The 22,976-nt window shown below is 48.4% G+C and overlaps 1 protein-coding gene across 1 annotated transcript in view; it reads left to right on the forward strand.

The window, feature by feature from the left end:
* The window catches only part of PDPR (pyruvate dehydrogenase phosphatase regulatory subunit), a 56,724-nt gene that overhangs the window by 270 nt on the left and 33,478 nt on the right, over nucleotides 1–22,976 (forward strand). Inside the window, exons 2-3 of the mRNA XM_062176563.1 lie at nucleotides 11,185–11,467; nucleotides 19,735–19,868. Coding sequence (XP_062032547.1) covers nucleotides 11,244–11,467; nucleotides 19,735–19,868 — 358 coding nt within the window. The 5' untranslated portion in view covers nucleotides 11,185–11,243. The remainder of the gene's footprint in view (nucleotides 1–11,184; nucleotides 11,468–19,734; nucleotides 19,869–22,976) is intronic.

A 22,976-nucleotide genomic window follows, 5' to 3' on the forward strand; every position in this document is an offset into this window, starting at 1 on the left:
GTGTTCGTGTCGCTCGGGGTGGTTCCCCAGCGCCGCTCCCCGTCTGTCCGCCTGGTCCTGGAGCGCGCGTCCGGGCGCCAGGACTCGGTCTGTGCCCGGTTGTGCGAGCCCCGGGCCCGCGCTCCGGCTCTTCTCGACGCCCTTCGTGCCCGGGGCGGCCGGGTGGCCTCGCTGGTGGCTGCGCCCCCGGGCTTGCACGCCGCGTCGCGCGCAGCCCCCCACCCCCGGCGCGGGGAGCCGGCTCGTGCGTCCGGCAGGTGCACTGCTTTCCCGCGGCGCGGCGCGGCTCACCTGAGCTTTAGGACTGAGCGGACCGTGCAGGGCGGGGCGGACCAAGTGACGTGGCGGAGCGCAGACCGGCGCAGCGAGCCTCCTTGTTCACGCGCGCCTTCTTGGTGCTGCTGTGGCGGTTCCCAGAGCCGAGTCAGGGTCCCAGATCCAAGTGTATAGGCCCAGGCGTGTGGACGGGACAGGCGGCGTTGGTGGTGGGCATTCGGGTCTGGCGGGAGGGTCCGGGGGTCAGTTGAGACCACCCGGCACCCGGGACCCGCAGGATCATATTCACTGGTCATGGAAACCAGGGATCTTTGGTAAAGATTTACTTATTTAGTTGAAAGTCAGAGTTACAGAGAAGACAGAGCCTGAGAGATCTTCCATCGGCTGGCTCACTCCCCAAATGGCCGCATTGGCCGGAGCTGGGCCGGACAGAAACTGGGAACTTCCTCGGGGTCTCCCACGTGGTGGCAGGGACCCGAACACTGGGGCCATCACCCGCTGTTTTTCCCAGGCCGTCTGCAGGCAGCTGGATCGGAAGTGGAGCAGCTAGAACACGGACCTGTGCCCACGTGGGATGCCCGGGTTGCCTGCGGTGGTCTTAGCGTCTGCACCACAGCCCCAGGCCGGGAACGAGTGTCCCAAATATTTCTTCAGTGGAGTCAAGAGAGAAGTTTGTGTTAATTCTCCTGTGCTTACCCAGTCTCCTGGGGACCAGCAGTGGCTTTGTGCACAGTGCTGTAACCATACAGCTAAAAACTTGGGAAGTAAGAGCTGTCGCCTTGCTCTGATTGATACAAGGAGATCTGAGCAGAACCAGCCCCGGTCTCAAAGTTGTTGGGCACAATTTATTTTTTGTAAAATATTTTATAATTTTCCAGAATTTTAAATACTTGCAATGTTTGTTTTAACAGGTAATGTGTTTTCTTTGTCTGTGACAGCACAATTTTCTCTACTGACTGTCCCTTTTTTGCTATCAAGGTTTGCTTTGGTTTTGCTGCTAAACCTGCTGTAGTTGGCTCTGGTGCCCTCCTCTCCCTGCTTTACCTCGAATCCTTTTTTTCTGCCCTCTTTTGAAGGTCACAAGGAACACAAGGTCAAAATGTTTTTCGTGGTTCTTCGTTATCTTATGCTTTTTTTTTTTTTTTAAGAGGCAGAGTGGATAGTGAGAGAGAGAGACAAAGAGAAAGGTCTCCCTTTTTGCCGTTGGTTCACCCTCCAATGGCCGCTGCGGCCGGCGCATCGTGCTGATCTGAAGCCAGGAGCCAGGTGCTTCTCCTGGTCTCCCGTGCGGGTGCAGGGCCCAAGCACTTGGACCATCCTCTACTGCCTTCCCTGGCCATAGCAGAGAGCTGGCCTGGAAGAGGGGCAACTGGGATAGAATCCGGCGCCCCGACCAGGGCTAGAACCCGGTGTGCCGGTGCCGCAAGGCGGAGGATTAGCCTGTTAAACCACGGTGCCGGCTTATCTTATGCTTTTAACATCACTTTTGTTCCATCTTGAGCCTCATCCTGTCTCTTCTGCCTCCTTTTCCGTTTCCTTTCTCCTGCTGGGGGAGGTGCGGCTTGGTCCTGTCCTCACAGCTGCCCTTGCTTTCTTTGCTCTTCAGGTTTATTTGAGCAGTGACTAAATGGGAGACTCTGGGGCCAAACCTGCAGTATTTGAAACCTGGCTGTGATGCTCACTAGGATTCTGGGATGCTGGGCCTGTTGCTGTCTGTGCCCTGTTTTTTGAACTATAGGGTGGAAATGCTGGTGTCTTTCTCATAGTGTTGTGAGGCATGAACTCATATATATATAGGAGTGCCTGGCACATTGTGGATACCTGCAAAAGCACTAGCTTTTCTCTTACTACTTTTTAAATGAAGCTCCATATTTTTCCCTAAGGTTTATTTATTTATTTAAAAGGCAGACCTACAGAGAGAGAGCGAGAGCGAGCGAGAGAATGAGCTTCTAGTGATTCACTGCTCAGGTGACTGCAGTGCCCAGGGCTGGGTCAGGCGGAAGCCAGGAGCCTGAATCTCCATCCAGATCTCCCATGTAGGTGCAGGGGCCCAAGCCCTTAGGCCAGGGAGCTGGATCAAAAGTGGAGCAGCTGGGACACGAACTGGTTACTATATGGGATGACAGTGTTGCAGACACTGGCCTCGGTTTTTTGTTTTAAAAATTGTTTCGGTTATTTAGGTATCTGCTCAAATATAAGGGCCTGGCTTTGAATTCTCTTGAATCAGTTTTCTCCCCCATCTGTCTCCTTTGTTTTCTCTTCTCTTTCAGTTATCAACATAGGAAATTACTTCAAAAAGTTCATGAAAAAGGGAATTTAATGAATTTTTTACTCTACTATCAACTTACTATGCAATTCCATGTTCCATGTAGTTTTTGAAGTTCTCTTAGATATTTCTTGGGTGTCTCTGGTGAATACTGTGGAAACTGTGAAAGAGTTAGAATTCATCCCGAGAGAGTCCCATAGTTAGGGGGAGTAATAACCAGCACTTCCATGCCAGTTGCTGTGTTCTCCTTGCATTGTGATTTGGTTTCTGCAGCAACTGTGTGACGTGGGTATTCCTGCCCACATTGTAGATGAGGGGCCTGAGGCACAGAAATTGAGCAGCACTCTAAATCATGCAGCTAACAAGAGATGGGGGAGGTGCTTTTTTTTTTTTTTTTTTAAGATTTATTTATTTAAAAGGCAGAAGTACAGAGAAAGAGGGAGAGGGAGAGACAGAGAGTGAGAGATCTTCCATCCACTGGTTCACTCTCCAAATGGCTGCAATGGCCAGGGCTCGTCCAGGCCAAATCCAAGGGCCAGGAGCTGTTTCTGAGTCTCCCATGTGGGTGCAGGGGCCCAAGCACTTGGACCATCTGCTGCTGCTTTCCCAGGTGTGTCAGCAGGGAGCTGGATTGGAGGTAGAGCAGCCAGGACATGAACCGTTGCCCATATGGGATGCCTGGGCTGCTGCGGTTTCACACACTGTGCCATAGTGCCAGCCCTGAGAGGGGGATTTTCAAACCCAGAGGTCTGCCTCCAAAACCTGGATTCCCAGCGGGGTCGCCCTGGTGCGGTGTGGTGGGTACTGTGCTGGGGAGACTACAGACTAGCCAGGGTGAGGCCTGAGACAGTCTGGACAGGCTTAGCTACCGGCAGCAGAGGTGGAGAGTAGTAGACCTAAGGCAGACGGATTTAGGACGTAGACGTGTTGGGCCTTGATGACTGACTGGGTAGGGGACTTCAGAGAAAGGGAAGGGCCCACTCAGGATTCAAGTGTGGTGTCCCTGGGGGACAAAGGAAGTGAGTGGGTTTGTGTGTAGGGTGAGACGGGTTTACCTTCAGATGTGCGATCCGGAGGAGATGGCCATTCTACATTAGATCTGCAGGCCTGAAATTCAGAGTTGTGGTGGGTTAGGCCGTGAGTCCCAGTAAAACAGGCTGTCCCTGTGGGAGAGTATGTGGAAGGAGAGGGTAACTGGGTCTCAGAGTCCTGAGGGACCGCAGCGCCCAAGGGGTGGGCCTCGGAGAGGAGCCAGCAATGATGCACTCAGGGAAGGAGGTGTGGAAAGAAACCCAGGGACTGTGTAAGGAGGAGGGAGGGGTCAGTGGTATCAACAGCTGCAGAGAGGTCGGGTGTGACCGATGGTGCCAGGAGAGTATACTTGCAAACTGGCGACAGCAAGTACTGTCAGTGCGGTGTGTGGGACAGAGGCCCAGCCGTCCGGCTGCTTTTGGTTCAGGGGAGAGCATGGGACGTGGAAAAATGAAAACAAGCAAGCCTTCCTGTATAAAAGGGTGTTTACTTCATAAAGTTCTTTGAAAAATAGAATTACGGGCAGGCGTTTGGTGCAGTGGTTAAGCCACTGTTTGAGGCCCTCACATCCCGTGTTGGAATGCCTAAATTGGAGTTCCGGCCATGGCTCCTGACTCCAGCTTCCTGCTAATGCAGCCCCTGGGAGGCAGCAGTGAGGGCTCAGGTAGTGGGGCCCTTGTCACTGAGTGTGGGAGACCTGGGTTGAGTTTGTAGTTCCCGGCTCTAGTTCTGCTGTTGCAGGTGTTTGGGAAATGATTCAGTGAGTGAGAGCTTTGTCTTTCTGCCTTTCAAATAAGGAAAAAGGAAAAAAAAAATTAAGTTCTTATTTAAAACAAAACAAAGTAGTGCTGGCACTGTGATGCAGTGTGTTAAGCTGCTACTTACGATGCCATCATCCCTTATGCTGGAGGGCTGGTTTGAGTCCCGGCTGTTCTGCTTCCCATCCAGCTTCCTGCCAATGTGCCTGGGAAGGCAGCAAATGATTGCCCAAGTACTTGGGCCTCTGCCACGTATGCAGGAGACCTGGATGGAGTTCCTTGCTCCTGGCTTTGAGCTGACCCAGCCCTGGCTGTTGTGGCCATTTGGGAGTGAACCAGCTCTCTGTGTCTGTGCCTTTTAAATAAAGAAATAAACCTTTAAAAATGGAATTTAAGAATAAGGGGTGGATATTTTGATTAAGTGAGTTAAGCTGCTGCTTGGGATGTCTGCATCCAATATTGGAATGCCTAGTTTGAGGCCCTCTGTCACTCTGCCTTTCTAATAAATAAGTCCTGAAAAAAAAAAAAAAAGGTTAATCTGGTGCAAAAACTTTTTGAAATTCATGTATGAGTTAATGTTTAGCATAGTGGTTAAGACACTGCTTGGGAAACCCACATCTCACATCAGAGTGCCTGGGTTTGAGTCCCAGCTCTGCTTCTAGTCTAGCTTCCTGCTAGTGCACATCCTGGGAGTCCGCACTGAGTGCTGATTCCCACGTGGGAAATCTGAATTAAATTCTGGACTCCTGGCTTTATAGCCTTCTCCAATCCTGGATGCATCTGGGAAATGTGCCAACTCGTGGAGGATCGCTATCTGCCTTTCAATGAAAATGAAAATGAAAAAAAATCTATGGGTAGTTATTTTTCATAATGTGCGTTTCTATGAGCTTTTTGAAGATGGCTCATGTTAATTTGTTACGAAGTAAAAAGGCCAGGTTGTTAAGAATGAATTTTGCTTAAGAAACCCTGGCAGCAGAGAATACAGTGACAAATGTAGAAGGAGAGGACTTGAGGGTGATAGGAGACAAATGCACATCACGGCACCCCGTTGCCGAACACACTGCAGTTCTGGGAAGATACCGTTAATGCTGGTTTGTGATCTCTGTGTGGTGGGAAATACTAATTTCTTCCTTTATTTGAGTTTCTGCAAAGACTGTAAGTGGTATAAGTTAGGATTTTAAAAGTTATTAATTGAAAAAAGTTGGAAAACTTTTGTTTCATTTTAGCAGTCAGGTGGGAGGGACGAGTATATAACATGGGGAGGAAGGGAGGAAGACATGGGGTTCAGGGCACTAGTGGAGGGAGACTTTCCTCCAGGTAGAGAGGGAAGAGATGGTTGCAGTTGCAAGAAGCTTCCTAGGAAGGGCTTCAGGAAATGCGATGAGACAGGCTGTCTGCTTGGAGTGAAGGAAGCCAGGAGCTGAGTGCAGCATTACTCTCAACGGAGGAAGCTGTGGGCTCAGAACCTGAATGTCCACGGAGACCTGCCTGTGGCTCACCGTGTCCTGGCCTGATAGCCTGAGCCCCCATGGAGCAAGGTCTTATTCTGTCATGACCGAGTGGGAATGGCCTGGAAGCCAGGAGGGAGTTGGTGAGGTCAGGGGAACAGGCTGGCCCTGTGGCAGTGGCCATTCCTTCAATTAAACCACATTTCCACTGGGACCAAAGGTTGAGAGGGTGTCTATGAAGGGGTGGGTGTTTAACTTGGAAGGGGTGTTCTGGTGGGCTCCGTAGAAGGAGGCTGGCTCTGGAGAGAAAAATTGGTCAAATAGGGGGCCAGTGCTGTGGGATAGCAGAGTTTAGAGATGCACTCTGTGCTGCAGTGCCGACCGGGGGTCTGGAGGCTGGCGGTGTAGTCTGTTGCTTTGATACCCATTTGTCTGTTTTCCCTCTTACCATAAGGCCTCATCTTCCTATACTTTAATTATTGCAAAATCGGGCAGTGTAGTCTTCAGTTTCTTGAAACTTGAACAGTCTTATGTTTTGTATTACATTAATTTTGTTATATATTTTGTTAATGTTTGTTATATTCAGCCTGTAATTCTGTACTGTCTACTGGACCATGTCAGGCCAACTAGCCAGAGTATTCCATAATCTGGCTTTACTTTTCTTCAGTTCTTCCTGCTCAACACTTACTGTAGGCATTCTTGCCTCCACACTAGATTTCCTTCTTTTTTGGCAAGGCAAAGCAAGAGAGATCAAGAGAGAGCGAGTGCTGTGTCTGGATCAGGCCAGAGCCAGAAACTCCATCTGGGTCTCTCACGTCGGATGCAGGAGCCCCAGTTTGCTTACCAGAGTGTTTATTAGTAGGAAGCTAGATCAGAAGTAGAGTAGTCAGGATTTTTTTTTTTTTTTAAGATTTATTTTATTTATTTGAAAGACAAAGTTACAGAGAGGTAGGGAGAGAGAAAGGTCTTCCATCTGCTGGTTCACTCCCCAGATGGCCACAACAGCAGGAGCTGCGCCAATCCCAAATGAGTTTCTTCTGGGTCACCCACGCGGATGCAGGGGCCCAACGACCTGGGCCATCCTCTAGTGCTATCCCAGGCCATAGCAGAGAGCTGGATTGGAAGAGGAGCAGCCAGGTCTTGAACTGGTGCACATATGGGATGTCGGCGCTTCAGGCCAGGGCTTTAACCCCTGCACCAAAGTGCCGGCCCTGGGATTTTTTTTTTTTTTTTAAGATTTATTTATTTGAACATCAGAGTTACATAGAGAAGGAGATGCAGAGAAAGACGTCTTCCATCCACTGGTTCACTCCCCAATTGGCTGCAATGGCCAGAGCTGCACTGATCCAAAGACAGGAGCCAGGAGCTTCCTCTGGGTCTCCCATGTGGGTGCAGGGGCCCAAGGAGTTGAGCCATCTTCCACTGCTTTCCCAGGCATTAGCAGAGAGCTGGACAGGAAGTGGAGCAGCTGGGTCTCGAACCGGCACCCATATGGGATGCTGACACTGCAGGTGGCGGCTTAACCCACTACGCCACAGTGTCAGTCCCAGTAGCCAGGATTTGAAACGGGTACTCTGATCTAGGTTGCCAATGTTCTAAGTGGCATTTAATGCTATACTACAACTCTCACCCTACACACTGGGCTTTTTACTGTTCTCTGCAAGTGTACATCATGGTCAGATTTGTTCTTTAACTTTGTTATGTTTTTCCCATTCACTTTTGTCAAAATTTGACTCTTTCAAGGATCAGTTTACATTGTAATTCCTATAGATCCTTTCCCTGGTGGTCCCAGCCTCTACTCTTCTTTCCATAACTTAATGTAGTTATTGTCTTGTGGAATTGGGTGTTAGTAAACCACCTGTGTGAATGCCAAGCATAAAATGGGGGCCCATGTTGTGGCATAGCAGGTTAAGCCACCGGCATCCCATGTGGGTGCCAGTTCGAGTCCTGGCTGCTTCACTTCTAATCTAGTTCCCTGCTGACGTGCCCGGGAAAGCAGCAGAAGATGGCTCAAGTGCTTGGGCCCCTGCACTCATGTGGGAGACCTGGAAGAATCTCCTGGCTCCTCGCTTCAGTCTGGGCTAGCTCTGGCTGTTGCAGCCATTTGGGGGTAAACCAGCGGATGGAAGGTCTCTGTCTCTATCTCTCCCCCACCCCCTACTCTGTAACTCTGCCTTTCAAATAAAATAAATAAATCTTAAGAAGAAAAAAAGCACCCTAACGTGACAAGAGTTCTTACCTTTTTTTTTTTTTTTTTAAAGATTTTTATTTATTTTACTTGAAAGAGTTACACAGAGAGAGGAGAGGCAGAAAGAGAGAGAGGTCTTCCATCTGATGGTTCACTACTCAATTGACCGCAATGGCCGGAGCTGTGCCGATCCGAAGCCAGGAGCCAGGAGCTTCTTCCGGGTCTCCCATGTGGGTGCAGGGGCCCAGGGACTTGGACCATCTTCTACTGCTTTCCCAGGCCATAGCAGAGAGCTGGACAGGAAGTGGAGCAGCTGGCTCTTGGACTGGCGCCCATATGGGATGCTGGCGCTTCAGGCCAGAGCATTAACCCACTGCACCACAGTGCTGGCCCCAGTTCTTACCTTTTCTAGGAAAAGACATTTATATTTATATTTCCAGCACATTACTCCTTTGGTTGGGCTCTAATCCTGCCTCTTTTCCTTCCTGAGGACCCCATTCTCTCTACTTTTATGGGGTTTTTTCCACAGCAGTGAATTGTCCTTGATACCTTAAAAAACAAATAGATAACTTTGCTCTACCCACATTCTATTTTTTAGAAAATAATTGTTTTATTTATCTGAAAGGCAGAGAGACAGAGACAGAAAATCTTCATTCACTGGTTTTCTCTGCAGATGGCTGCAACAGAAGGGTCTGTGCCAGGCTGCAGTGTGCCCTGAGCTCTCTCTGGGTCTCCTACACGGGTGGCAGGAGTGCATATGCTTGGGCCATTTTTGATTTCCCATGTACATTAATGGAACTGGATGGGAAGCAGGGATGCCAGGCCTGGAACCAGCTCTGAGCTATGGGATGCTGGTGTTGCTAGCAGCAGCTTATCCTGCTGCCATAACGCCAGTCCCTCTATTCCACTTTCTTCTGTAGCTTCTGTGCCATTTTTCTGATTCCCTTCAGAGTAGGATGTAGAAGGGCTGTTTCACTCCCTTATCACAGCTTCAGTTTGCTTTGATCGATCTGTTGTTCCTGCCTGTCCCCTGACAGTGTTTTTCTTCACGACATGAAAGTGTCCTCTGTGTTGTCACATCCTCGTTGGGTACCTGATCATCCTGCTTGACTGCTCCACACCGTCTGTGGTTACCCCTTCTTGAAACATTTGGCTCTTGGCTTTTGGATCACACCTCTGCCTGGCTTTCCTTATGCCTTCCTGACTGCTGCTGCTCCTCTGTGGCCAGTTCTGTCTCTGTGGCCGCTCTGTGAGTCTGCCACCTTGTCTGTATTCCTTTGTTTTCCCAATCTGTAATTGCTGGGGAAGCTCGCTCTTCTGCTCCTCTCTTAGCTCCCAGGGCTTTAGTAATAAGAATATGTTTATGCTAATGACTCACAGACCTTCTGCCCAAGTTTCCAGCTTTTGTAGCTAACAGTTGGTGTTCCCATTTGGATTCCTAGTGGGTATCTCATACTTTGACCTAAGAATGTAATATTTGCACACATACCCTTTCCCCCACTCTTCCTCCCTTCTTATTCCTAGTCTTTTACACTATATTAATTGGCATCAATTGTCTGTTAGAAAACTTAGCTATCATCCTTACTTCTGCCTTTTCCAACTGTAATATCAAGTTTGTTGGCAAGTAATTTCTATCAGTTTATTATTTTATTTGTATTTTTTTTTATTTGAAAGAGAGCTTATATCTTCTGATTCACCAGCTGGGCCAGGCCAAAGTCAGGAGTCTAGAACCCAATCCAGGTCTCAAGTAGGTGATAGGAACCTTACCACTTGAGCAATCACCTGCTGCCGCCCAGGGTCCACATTAATAGGAAGCTAGAATCAGAAGCATAGCCAGGACTCAAACCCAGGAACTCTGATTTGGAATGTGGGCCAGTTGGCACCTGAAACACTACACCAAATGCTTATCCCATGCACACTCTTATTTCTGTTCCTTCTTAACTGTCAAGTCACTTTTCTAGTGGCACTTCCTTAAAGTCCTTTCCTGACCATTCGGTTTTGTGGTTTTTTTTTTTTTTTTTTTTTTTTTACTTATTTGACAGGTAGAGTTAGAGAGAGAGAGAGAAAGGAGCCAGGTGCTTCTCCTGGTCTCCCATGGGGTGCAGGGCCCAAGCACTTGGGCCATCCTCCACTGCCCTCCTGGGCCACAGCAGAGAGCTGGACTGGAAGAGGAGCAACCGGGACTAGAACCCGGCACCCATGTGGGATTCTGGTGCCACAGGTGGAGGATTAACCAAGTGAGCCATGACGCCAGCCCTGACCATTCTGTTTTAAAAATGCCCTGGGTTACTGTATCCCATTAGCTTTATTTACTTGTTTGTTGAGTGTCCGTTCCCCCATTTGCACATATTCTCCAGTATAAGTTGCTTCCATCCGCTGGTTCACTCCTCAAATGACCACAATGGCCAGAGCTGAGCCAATTTGAAGCCAGGAGCCAGGAGCTTCCTCTGGGTCTCCCACGCAGGTGCAGGGTCCCAAGGACTTGGGCCATCTTCTACTGCTTTCCCAGGCCATAATAGAGAGCTGAATCAAAAGTGGAGCAGCCGGGACTTGAACTGGCACCCATGTGGGCTACCGGTGTTGCAGTCGGAGGATTAACCTACTGTGCCACAGCGCTGGCTCCCAGTATATTTCTTAAAGGCAGCAGTGTCCTTATTTTTGTTTATATCTGCATATAGCAAGATCTCAAAAACTTAGTAGGGCCGCAGATATTTGTGAATGAGTGATTACTGTTTTTTTTTTTTTTCTTTTCTTCTCATTTCTGGACAACTTGGAGCTTCCTGCCCCCCCCCCCTTTTTTTTTTGACAGGCAGAGTGGACAGTGAGAGAGAGAGAGACAGAGAAAGGTCTTCCTTTTCCGTAGGTTCACCCCCCAATGGCCGCTGTGGCTAGCGCGCTGTGGCCGGTGCACCGCACTGATCCGAAGCCAGGAGCCAGGTGCTTCTCCTGGTCTCCCATGGGGTGCAGGGCCCAAGGACCTGGGCCATCCTCCACTGCACTCCCGGGCCACAACAGAGAGCTGGCCTGGAAGAGGACCAACCGGGACAGAATCTGACACCCCGACCGGGACTAGAACCTGTGTGCCTGCGCCGCAGGCGGAGGATTAGCCTAATGAGCTGTGGCGCCGGCCAGATTACTGTTCTTTGTTAAATTATTTTCTTTACCTATGCACTGAGTTAAAGAGAGTGAAATAATGTCTTTTTTTTCTCTGTCTAGTTTGGACCCCTGGAATCTCAGCTACGTGAGAGCCCATCTCCGTGCTCTTAACAGACGTGATGTTCCATCGATGGCTCTCGATTGTCCGGAGACAGAGAGCCAGCCCAGCATGGCAGAGGTGTTCCTCAGCAAGAAGCAGCGCATCAGCTGCCGAGGCACATTCTGTCGCTCTGCCTGCCCAGGCACAGGTGGTCATCTGTGGGGGTGGCATCATGGGCACGTCTGTGGCCTATCACCTCTCTAAGATGGGGTGGAAGGACATCATCCTTCTGGAGCAGGGCAGGTAAGGATCTAACTGGACTTGGCTGTGGCTGAACAGTACTCACTGTATCGGGTTCTGTTATCCCCCTTCTTTCAGGGTAATGTCCCACTGAGAGCTAATCTAAATGTTGCTCAGGAGCACGAGAAGACTCAAGGTTAAATCTGTTCTTTTTAAAAATATTTATTTGTTTAAAAGGCAGAGTAAATGAGGGAGAAGGAGAGACAGAGAGAGAGCTTGCATTTGCTGGTTCCCTCCCAAATGGCTGCAACAACCAAGGCTGGGCCAGGCCAAAGCCAAGAGCCTGGAACTCCAACTGGGTCTCCCACATGGGTGGCAGGGATCCAAGCACTTGAGCCATATCCCACTGCCTTCCCATGAGCTTTAACAGGGAGATGGATCAGACATTGAGCAACTGGGACTTGAACTGGCACCCATATGGCGTGAGGTATCACAGGTGGTGGCCTAACTCACCACGCCACCATGCCAGTTCCAAGGTAGAATCTTTTGTACTTTGTTTAGTGATGCCTAATAATGATTGTGCTTTCTGGTTTTTAGAGAGTTGGCAGATTTAATGTAACAAGTGTCTTTGAAGGATATATTTGATTTTATGTTGCTCTTTTTGTTATAGTCATTCAACAGCATAAATCCTGGGGCTCAAGAGCTTTCTCTAAGCAGAAGTGAACCTGGCTACATTCTCCCTTTATTTTTATTACTTTTTTCTGTAAATAATTTTAGACTTACAGAAAAATCGAGTTCCTGTATTCTGTACACCTGTCAATGATATCTAGCATTATGAATCTTGCAGCTAATGAACCAATATTAGTGGATTAGTATTAACCTCACTTTATACTTAATTAGCATTATCCTGGATTCCATATGTGTTTCTGGCTCCTGACTCCCATCTTCCTGCTCATGTAAACCCTGGAATATTTTTCTCCCTTCTCCTTAATAACCTTATTCTGTTTCAACTTGCCGTTCAGGGCACCACAGAACATTTCATTGACATGTCTCCCTGGACTCCTTGAAACTGTGACAGCTTCTCAAACATCCTTTGTTTTTGGAGACCTTAATTGTTTTGAGTTTTCTGTAACATTTTAGTCTTTGGTAAGATTTTTTTTTTTTTTTTGACAGGCAGAGTGGATAGAGAGAGAGACAGAGAGAAGGGTCTTCCTTTTTGCCGTTGGTTTACCCTCCAATAGCCACTGCAGCCAGCGCATCGCGCTGATCCGAAGCCAGGAGCCAGGTGCTTCTCCTGGTCTCCCATGCGGGTGCAGGGCCCAAGCACTTGGGCCATCCTCCACTGCCTTCCCGGGCCATAGCAGAGAGCTGGCCTGGAAGAGGGGCAACCGGGATAGAATCCGGCGCCCCAACCGGGACTAGAACCTGGTGTGCCGGCGCCGCAAGGCGGAGGATTAGACTGTTAAGCCACGGTGCTGGCCTTTGGTAAGATTTTTTTTTTTTTTTTTTTGACAGGCAGAGTGGACAGTGAGAGAGAGACAGAGAGAAAGGTCTTCCTTTTTGCCGTTGATTCACCCTCCAATGGCCGTCGCGGTAGTGTGCTGCGGCCGGCGCACTGCGCTGATCCGATGGCAGGAGCCAGGTGCTTATCCTGGCCTCCCATGGGGTGCAGGGCCCAAGCACTTGGGCCATCCTCCACTACACTCCCTGGCCACAGCAGAGAGCTGGCCTGGAAGAGGGGCAACCGGGACAGGATCGGTGCCCCGACCGGGACTAGAACCCGGTGTGCCGGCGCCAGAAGGTGGAAGATTAGCCTAGTGAGCCACGGCGCTGGCCTGGTAAGATTTTTGATAGACCTAGATACTATCCAAATCTAAGGAAGTACAAATTACACAAAGATACTTGAACTTAGAAAACTCCACAGAATTCATCAAGGCGGGGCTGGCATTGTTGTGTAACAGGTTAAGCTTTCAGCTGCAATGCCCTTGGTTTGAGACCTGGCTGCTCCCTGCTAATGTGCCTTGGAGAGCAGTGGAAGATAACTCAAGTGCTGGGCCCCTGTACCCACGTGGGAGACGCGGAAGAAGCTCCTGGTATTGGATTGTGGCCATTTGGGGAGTAAGCCAGTAGATGGAATATCTTGTGTGCTCTCTCTTTATTATCTCTCTCTCTGTAACTCTGCCCTTCAAATAAAATAATAAATCTTAAAGAAAAAAAAAAGTAAGCTGCAGACCTGATTCCCCATTCACTGTAAGCATTTCAGAATATATGCTCAAAAACAGGCGCACCTTCCCGTATAACCACCATGCAACCATGTGCATCAGGAAACCTTGGATATGACAGTACCATTAGGTTCCTAGACCTCATTTAGATTGTACCGTGTGTCCCAGTCCTATCCATTTCCTTTCTGGCCAGGATCTTGTCCAGGAATATGAGTTGTTTGGTTGCTGTGTCTTTTTAGCCTTGAACAGTTCTTTAGTTCTTCTTGCCCCTCTTATCTGACAGTTTTAAAAAGTAGAAGCATTTTGCTCTTTGAGGTAATCCTCAACCTGGATTCAACTAAATATTTTCTTGTGATCAGACTCAGATTATATATTTTTTAAAAACACATGTGAGATAAATTTATATATTGTACCTGTTGTTCTTGTCAAGTACAAGTCCAGTGGCTTTAGTGTGTTCAGAGTTGCGCACCCATCACAAGCACATCACACCAGGAGGTTGTAGGGCTGGCCTGTTCTACCTCTGGTAGTGGTAACCCTGGTCACTCAGTTTTGTTAGTGTCCTCCAAGCACCTCTGGCACAGAAGTTAGTGTAGTCCCTCTTGTAATGGACCAGAGTACCCTGTGAGGGGGTAGGTTCTGAGATTATGCCAGTATGCTGTTCATACCAGACCTCTGCCTGCCAGACTTGGTATCAGTGACAACTACTGCCCGGGTCAGCCATCACCATGATGCTTGCCAAATGTCCTCTTACAGGCTGAAGCCAGGAGCCTGGAGCTCCATCTGGGTCTCCCATGTACTCCAGCCATCTTCTGCTTTCCCAGGTACATTAGCAGGGAGCTGGATGGGAAGTGTAGCAACTGGGACTTTAAACAGAACTCATAGGGGATGCTGGTGTTGCAGGCAGCAGCTTAAACCCACTGCGCCACAGTGCTGGCTCTTGCCCGTTATTCTTGCATGTTTACTTGGCATTTGACTGTATTCATCTATCAGTAAGGGCTTTTCCTCCTCCATTTGTTTATTTTCTCAGTTACTTACAGGATATTATTTATATATACACACACACACACACATTATCAGTTTAAACTCATATTTTTTTTTTAAAGATTTATTTATTTGAAAGAGAGAGAGAGAGAGAGAGAGAGAGAGAGAGAGATCTTCCATGTTGGGGCCGGTGCTGTGGCATAGTGGGTAAAGCCACCGCCGGCATCCCATATGGGCACCAGTTCAAGTCCTAGCTGCTCCACTTCCAATCCCGCTCTCTGGTATGACCTGGGAAAGCAGTAGAAGATGGCCCAAGTTCTTTGGCCCCTTAACCCACATGGGAAACCCAGAAGAAGCTCCTGGCTCCTGCTTTTGGATTGGTGTAGCTACGGCTTTTGCAGCCAGTTGGGGAGTGAACTAGTGGATGGAAGACCCTCTCTTTCTCTCTGTCTCTCCTCTCTCTCTGTAATTCTGTCTTTCAAATAAATAAATCTTTTTTTAAAAAAAAAGATCTTCCATTTGTGGAATTACTACACGAATGGCTGTAACAGCCAAGGCTGGGCCTGGCTGAAGCTGGAGCCCAGAGCTGCTTCCAGGTCTCAAACACTTGGGCCATCTTCTGCTGCTTTCCCAGGTACATTAGCAGGGAACTGAATTGGAAGTGGAGCAGCTGGGTCTCGAACCAGTGCCCATATAGGATGCTGGCATTGCAGGCAGAGGCTTAATCTGCTATGCCACAACACTGGCCACTTCTCATAGATTTCTGTTTTATTTAGTTAGATAATTTACAAAAGCAGAAGAGGATATTATTAAAATGGGACCAGCCTGTAAACAGAGACTATCCTAGGTTGGGATGCTTGATCTCTTACACCTGTTTTCTTAATTTCCTCTTCCTCCTCTTATTATTATTATTATTATTATTTTTAAGTTAATGTATATATTTTAAAATCAGAGTTAACAGAAGAAGAGACAGATTTTCCATTTGTGGGATCACTCCCCAGATGGTCAAAATGGCCAGCTCTGGGGTAGGCTAAAGCCAGGAGCTTCATCCAGGTGTCCAATGTGACGTGGGTGGCAGGGGCCAAAGTCTTGGGGCATCTTTTCCTGCTTGTCCCAGGCTGCTAGCAGGGAGCTGAATCAGAAGTGGAGTAACCAGGACATGAACCATCGCCCATATGGGATGCCGTGTCACAGGCAATGGCTTTACTCGCCACACCACAATGCTGGCCCCTTAATTTCCTTTTGAAAAAAGCTGTAGCTTCAAGTTCTGATGGGGAGAAGGTTAGGTCAGTTCACTTTTTGTCTCAGTAAGATGGCCATAGCTGTGTGTGGTGTTATTAAAGAGGTGTGGAGGGCCGGAGCCGTGACTCAATAGGCTAATACTCTGTTTCTCTCTCTCTCACTGTCCACTCTGCCTGTCAAAAAAAAAAAAAAAAAAAAAAAAGGTGTGGAAAGAGGACCTAGACATAGAAGTCATGATTTAATCTGTTCTTTGGTTTTTTCAGCATCAGAGCACTGCTGTGCTGCTGCAGGTGAATCCTGGCAGTCTACAGAGGTTTCCACCTTTCTGCATGGTCTTCTCTGTGCCAGGCCTTCAGTTTCTCACTTATTTCTGATGTTTTATTTCATTTATTGTTAATGTATTTTATTTGAAAGGCAGACTTAGGAGGAGAGGGAGAGAAAGAGAGAGAGATACCTTCTATCCATTGATTCGTTCCTCAAATGCCCTAAATGGCCACAACAGGACTGGGACCAAAAAAAAGAGCTTTATCCATCTCTCCCATGTGGGTGGCTGGGGCCCAAGTACTTGGACCATCTTCTGCTTTCCCAAGCCATTATCAGGGAGCTGAATCAGAAGTGTGGCATCTGGAACTCAAAACCGGCACCCATATGGGATACCAACGTTATGGGCAATGGCTTAACCCACTTCTCCACAACTCTTGCTTCCCTCCCTTCTTCCCTCAGGTTGATTTATTTATTTGAAAGGCAGAGCAGCACAGAGAGAAATTTTCCATCTGCTGGTTCACTCCCCAGCTGGCTGTAAAAGCTGGGTCTGGCCTGGGCAGAACTTTATGCTGGATGAAGCCGGGATCCAGGAGCTGTGTCTGGGTCTCCCACATGGGTGGCTGGGGCCTAAGCTCTTGGACAGTCATCCATCTGCTTCCCAGGCACATAAACAGGGAGCTGGATCAGAAGTAGAGTAGTCAGGACTAGAACTGGCATTCTGATATGGGAGGCCAGCATCGAAAAGCAGCAGCTTACCTCACTGTACCACATCATCCTTGAGAGTAGATTTTTCATAATGTAAATATTTCTTCATGGAAGGCCTTAGGAAATTTTGTCGGTTTAATTTGTTCCAAGATCATTTAATACATTAGAATTGACATTTATGAGACTGGTGCTGTGGTGTAGCAGTTAAAGCTGCCACCTGTGCTGGCGCCGCAAGGCGGAGGATTAGCTTAGTGAGCCGCAGCACTGGCCGAAAAAATTTTTTTTTAAATTATTTGCTTTTGTGGCTGGCGCCACAGCTCAATAGGCTACTCCTCTGCCTAGTGGCGCCGGCACACCAGGTTCTAGTCCTGGTCGGAGCGCTGGATTCTGTCCCGGTTGCCTGTCTTCCAGGCCAGCTCTCTGCTGTGGCCAGGGAGTGCAGTGGAGGATGGCCCAAGTGCTTGGGCCCTGCATCCCATGGGAGACCAGGAGAAGCACCTGGCTCCTGGCTTCGGATCGGCGCGGTGCGCCGGCCGCAGTGTACCAGCCGTGGTGGCCATTGGAGGGTGAACCAATGGCAAAGGAAGACCTTTCTCTCTGTCTCTCTCTCTCACTGTCCACTCTGCCTGTAAAAAAAAAAAAAAAAAAAAAAAAAAAAAAAACAAAAAAACCCAACTTGCTTTTGTTAGCTTAATTAGAATAGTTGTGTGTTTGTTTGTTTGTTTGTTTATGAGGCAGCATTGGAGGCAGGGAAAGAGAGCTTCTGTCCATTGGTTCACTTCCCAGATGGCCACAACTGCCAGGGCTGTGCCATGCTGAAGCCAGGAGCCTGGAGCTTCCTCCTGGTCTCCCATGTCGGTACAGGGGTCCAAGCACCTAGGCCATCTTCTGCTGCTTTTCCAGGTGCATTAGCAGGGAGCTGGATTGGAGTGGAACAGTTTAGTACCAAACTGGCACTCATATGGGCTATGCTACAATGCCGGCCACTGAGCTTGACTTTTTTTTTTTTTTTTTAAGATTTTATTTATTCATTTACTTTTATTTATTTATTTGAAAGGTGGAGTTATTTTATTTATTTATTTGAAAGGTGGAGTTACAGAGATACAGAGGGAGAGAGAGAGGAAAAAGAGGAAGAGAGGGGTCTTCCATCCACTGGTTCTCTCTCCAAATGGCCACAACGGCCAGAGCTGGGCCAATCTAAAGCCAGGAGCCAGGAGCTTTTCTCCCCTCTCCCCCCAGCCTGACCTTTTAAAAAAATTCCACTGGGTCTGGCACTTGGGTCTAGCCAGTAAAGCCTCTGCCTATGGCGCTGGCATCTGATATAGATGTTAGTTTGTGTCCTTACTGTTCCACTTCCAGTCCAGCTCCCTGCCTCCTGGCTCCTGGCTTCGGATCAGTCCAGCTCCAGCTGCTGTAGCCATTTGGGGAGTGAACCAGTGGATGTAAGACCTCTCCATCTCTGCTTCTCTCCCTCTGTAACTCTGTCTTTCAAATAAAATAAATAAATCTTTTTAAAAAATTAAGCCTAGCTTCTTAAAAGGTTTGGTGCTTCCTTTTGTTAGCCATTGTCCTTTATTATCTCTGCCTCCCTTCTTCTCTTAGGGCAGTGCTTCTCTACTCTGGCTGCACACTGGAATCACCTGGGGAACCTGGACCAGATACTAATGCCCAGGCTTCCCAGAACAAACCAGAACCTCTAGGAGTGTTGCTTAGCGTCCGTAGTTTTTATTTTTCAAATTTCCAGGGATCTCTGTTGTATACTCGAGGTGAGAGCCACTATCAGAGCTGCTCAAGGGGAGCTGTCCTGGTGAACTGTCACAGAGGTATAGGCAGCAGCCAGAGTTAACGGAGCTCCCATCCCAGGTCGAGTTCTACACAGTGGCTGTGCTGTGTGTCGTTCCTCGGTGTGCTGCCAGTCTGACCTGAGAAATACACTCATTCCAGTCAGGTCAGTAAGCCAGCACAGGTTAGGCAGTTGCTGAGTGCCAAATGAGTTGGAGAAAATGACCTGCTTACAACCACCACCTGCTTTCTTGGCTTCTGAGTCCTTTGTAAAACTGGGTATTTGGGCCCAAGCAATGCTTACTACAAATTAGAGGTCGTTGTTTTGCTGTGAGTTTATTTTTGAGTAGACAGTGGACTTAATGTGACTCGAGGTTGAAAACATGGGAAAGAATATGTGGGAAAAGTCTTCCTTTCATTGCTGACTTGATGACAGTGGTTTCCTTCTGTGGAGGCTGAGTCCAGACCCCTTCTCTCCATATACACAAATGTGTATCCGTAGTGAGGGGTGTGGGGGATTCATAATTTATTTTTTTCCTTTTCTTACACATGTGGTAGTTCACCTTAAATACTTGTCTTCATTTTCATTTTTATTATGATTATTCCATTTCTCATTCTTTAATAGCTGTATAATATCCATTATATAAATGAAATAATTCAAAATTTTAAGTCCCATATCAATAGACATTTAGATTATTTGAATTTTTTAGTATTTCAGACAGTACTATAATGAGAAACCATTTTTTTCCCCAAAGATTTATTTATTTATTTGAAAGGCAGAGTTACAGAGAGGCAGAGGCAGAAAGAGACGGTTCTCCATCCACTGGTTCTCTCCCCAAATGGCTGGAATGACCAGAGCTGGACCGATCTGAAGCTAGGAGCCAGGAGCTTCTTCCAGGTTTTCCATGTGGGTGCAAGGGCCCAAGGTCCTGAGCCATCTTTTACTGGTTTCCCAGGCCATAGCAGAGAGGTGGATTGGAAGTGGAGCAGCCAGGACTTGAACCAGTGCCCAGTGTCAGCACTGCCAGCAGTGGCTTTACCCACTGTGCCACAGTGCTGCCCCCATGAGGAACCTTGAACTTGTATTTACAGCTATGTGAGTCTACTTAATAGCACTTTGCATTCGTCCTCCAGACTGGCTGCTGGCACCACGCGGTTCTGTGCAGGCATCCTGAGTACCGCCAGGCACCTGACCATTGAACAGAAGATGGCAGACTACTCAAACAAACTCTACCAACAGTTAGAACAGGAAACAGGGATCCAGACAGGTAAGCAGGTCATCTACTGGTCTGACTCAGTATTGTATTTGGTCCCATACTAGGTTTGACCGGGGATTTGGTAATTAAGACTTAGGTTCTGGCCCAGACTCTGTCACTAGCCAGGTGTTAGGCAGCTCCCTTAGCTTGTTGAGCTGTCTTCAGTTTCCCTATAAAATAAGGGAATTCAATCAGAGCTTGTAATTCTTGTATTATGAATTGGCCCATTTAAAAATAGTAAACTTGGCAGCTGAACAGGAGGAGAAAGAAGTGTAGGTGCTTGACAGTTAAACTGTGGTTTAACCCACTGATGTTTACCAGTTGCTATTAAGTATGTGTCTTTTTATAAAGCATAGACATGTATTTCTTACCTGTATCATTGGTGAAAAATCTAAATAGTACTGTAGTAAGTAGGAACTGTTCCCAGAACAACAAGACTAATCTATAGCTTGACCCCATGCGATAATATGTGGGAAGAGAGCCTGTCAGTTCTTGCAAGCTCATGGTTACAGAAGCCCAGAGACAAGCTAGCCAGGAACTCTTCACTGTCCTCACCCTGAGGGACATCACTGAGTCACCATGATGTTATTGACCTCGGCCTGGCAAGAGCTGAGAGGCAGGGCTATAGCGTGAACATGGGAAAGGTACCTCCGCACTGTCTCCAGGTTTTACTGGCAGAGATGCCTCTGCATGGGACTGTTGGACACAGTTCCTTTCACTTGGAGTGAATTTCACGACAACAGCTGCTTGAATCCAGAACTGACTGGGATTTGAGTCAGAAGAGGATCCACAGAAAGAGCCAGAGATGGAGTGGCTGAGTCCAGTTACTGATGCTTTTTTGATCCCGCATTGCTCAGCTGGTTGGATTTCAGAAGAACCGTGTCATAGGCATCTGTTTCATAAGGTTAGTTGTAGGTCAGTCTGGAACTCCTTACTCGGCCTGATTGGTCTTTGATGCTGTGGAGCAGGGGTGGGTTGAATCCCCATTCAACCTCCTGAGGAGTTAGGCAAGGGAGTGTCGGGGGAATCCAGAATCTACCAGTCCCATGGAAGTATACCAGAGATGCCCTGGAAGATGACTTGGGGGGCCTTCGGCCGTGAGGAACTCTCTGTTGACTGGTGGTATTCACGTGTGATACTGTGATAATTGTTTCTCAGTGGACTGCTTTTCAATCACTGAATAAAGATGAAATGACATGCACAGTTTAGAGTTAATGAGAGGAATGGTACATGCTGATCCTCTGAAAATAATTCATCCAGATAAAGTGTGTATTGTAGGACCTCTCAGTTGCAGAGATGCCCACTTGCTCGGGAGGACGCCCAAAGATCCAGACTCCAGACCAGTTGATGCAAAAAGCACGAGGTTTTTATTGTACGTTTGCGCAAACGGGCCCCCACCTCAGGCAGTGAGGAGCCCTGAGCGGCAGTTTCACACAGGTTATATAGGCAACGAATTAGCATATTCCTAATGCGCATGCATAGGATTGGTCAGTTCAGAGGGACCATTAGCATATGGGATGCAGTGGCAACACGGGATTGGCTGGTTCGGAGGGACAATTAGCATATCGGAGAGTGCTGAGGGAGAGTGCTGAGGAGAGTGCTGAGGAGAGTGCTGAGGGAACGTGCTGAGGAGAGTGCTGAGGAGAGTGCTGAGGAGAGTGCTGAGGGGAGTGCTGAGGGAGAGTGCTGAGGAGAGTGCTGAGGGAGAGTGCTGAGGGAACGTGCTGAGGAGAGTGCTGAGGGAGAGTGGCAGCTCTGCTCTGGGCATGCCTAGAGGTTCTCTGAAGGGGATTGACTTTTCCTTCCCAGAGAACGTCCTGCCCGCTGGACTCTGGGGAACATCTAACCTCTTAAGAAGCCCCTGATATCTGCCCAGGCCTAGTTTCTTGTCCCTCTCCCCCATAAGGGTCCTTCATTCCCTCCTTTTCTTTTTGCAAAGATTTTAATCCTAAAATCTATTGGACCGGCCTGGGGAGAGCCTGCCTCACTGGAGGGAGGGAACTCTGTTCTTGCTGGACTGGGTTGGGTTCCACGTTAACAATTGTGGAGCATGGGGATTGGAAAAACAATGGGGAAAGGCCAGGAACATCACAAATATTAAACAGTTTTTGAAAGTCTTAGCTTGAGTGGGTTCTGAGTGCGCTGGAGCTTCCATTTGGCTGGTCTGTCCGGATCCTCGGGGCCCTGGGGAGGTGGTGCTCGCTTCACGTGTGAGGCGTGGACCCAAGCAGCGATTCCGTCGACCTTGAGAGCGGTGGGAGTTGTCAACAGCACAGTGAAGGGGCCTTTCCACCGGGGCTCTAGAGTCTTAGATTGGTGCCTTCGGACATACACAGCATCACCGATTTGGAAAGGATGTGGAATGGTTGTCGTCTTGGGTTGGTAGGCTGCTGCAAGAGGTTTCCAGACCTGGTTCTGGATGATCTGGAGTGCTCTCAACCGGGCCTGTAACTTAGGGGCATCGGCAACGGAGTCACTGACAAGGTCAAGCAAGCCTGCTACTGGTGGGGGCCCTCCATAAAGGATTTCGTATGGTGTCAGCCCGCAATGAGAGGGCGTGTTTCGGACCCGGAACAACACCATAGGGAGGAGTTGGACCCAGTCTTTAACACCAGTCTCCAACGCTAATTTGGTCAAGGTCTCTTTAATTGTTCTGTTCATTCTTTCTACCTGTCCTGAACTTTGGGGTCTATAGGCACAGTGCAATTTCCAATTTATGCCTAATGCTTTGGCCACCAACTGACTTACCTGGGAGACAAACGCTGGGCCATTGTCGGACCCGATTACCTTAGGCAAGCCGAACCGGGGGAAGATCTCCTCTATGATCTTCTTGACGACCACCTGGGCGGTTTCCCGTTTTGTGGGGAATGCCTCAGTCCATCCGGAGAAGGTGTCTACAAAAACTAGAAGATACTTATTCCCATAACTGCCCGGCCTTATCTCAGTGAAATCGACCTCCCAGTTGATTCCTGGTCGGTCTCCTCTTACCCTAGCTCCCTCCGGGAGCTTGAGGTGTCTGGCATTTACCTTGGCACACGGAACACAGGATTCAGTCACCTGCTGGACTAAAGAGTCAAGTCCGGGGATGTAATAAGACTGCCTATCTTCCTGTAAGGCTGC

This window comes from Lepus europaeus, chromosome 19 (assembly GCF_033115175.1).
Source record: "Lepus europaeus isolate LE1 chromosome 19, mLepTim1.pri, whole genome shotgun sequence".
Lineage (NCBI taxonomy): Eukaryota > Metazoa > Chordata > Mammalia > Lagomorpha > Leporidae > Lepus > Lepus europaeus.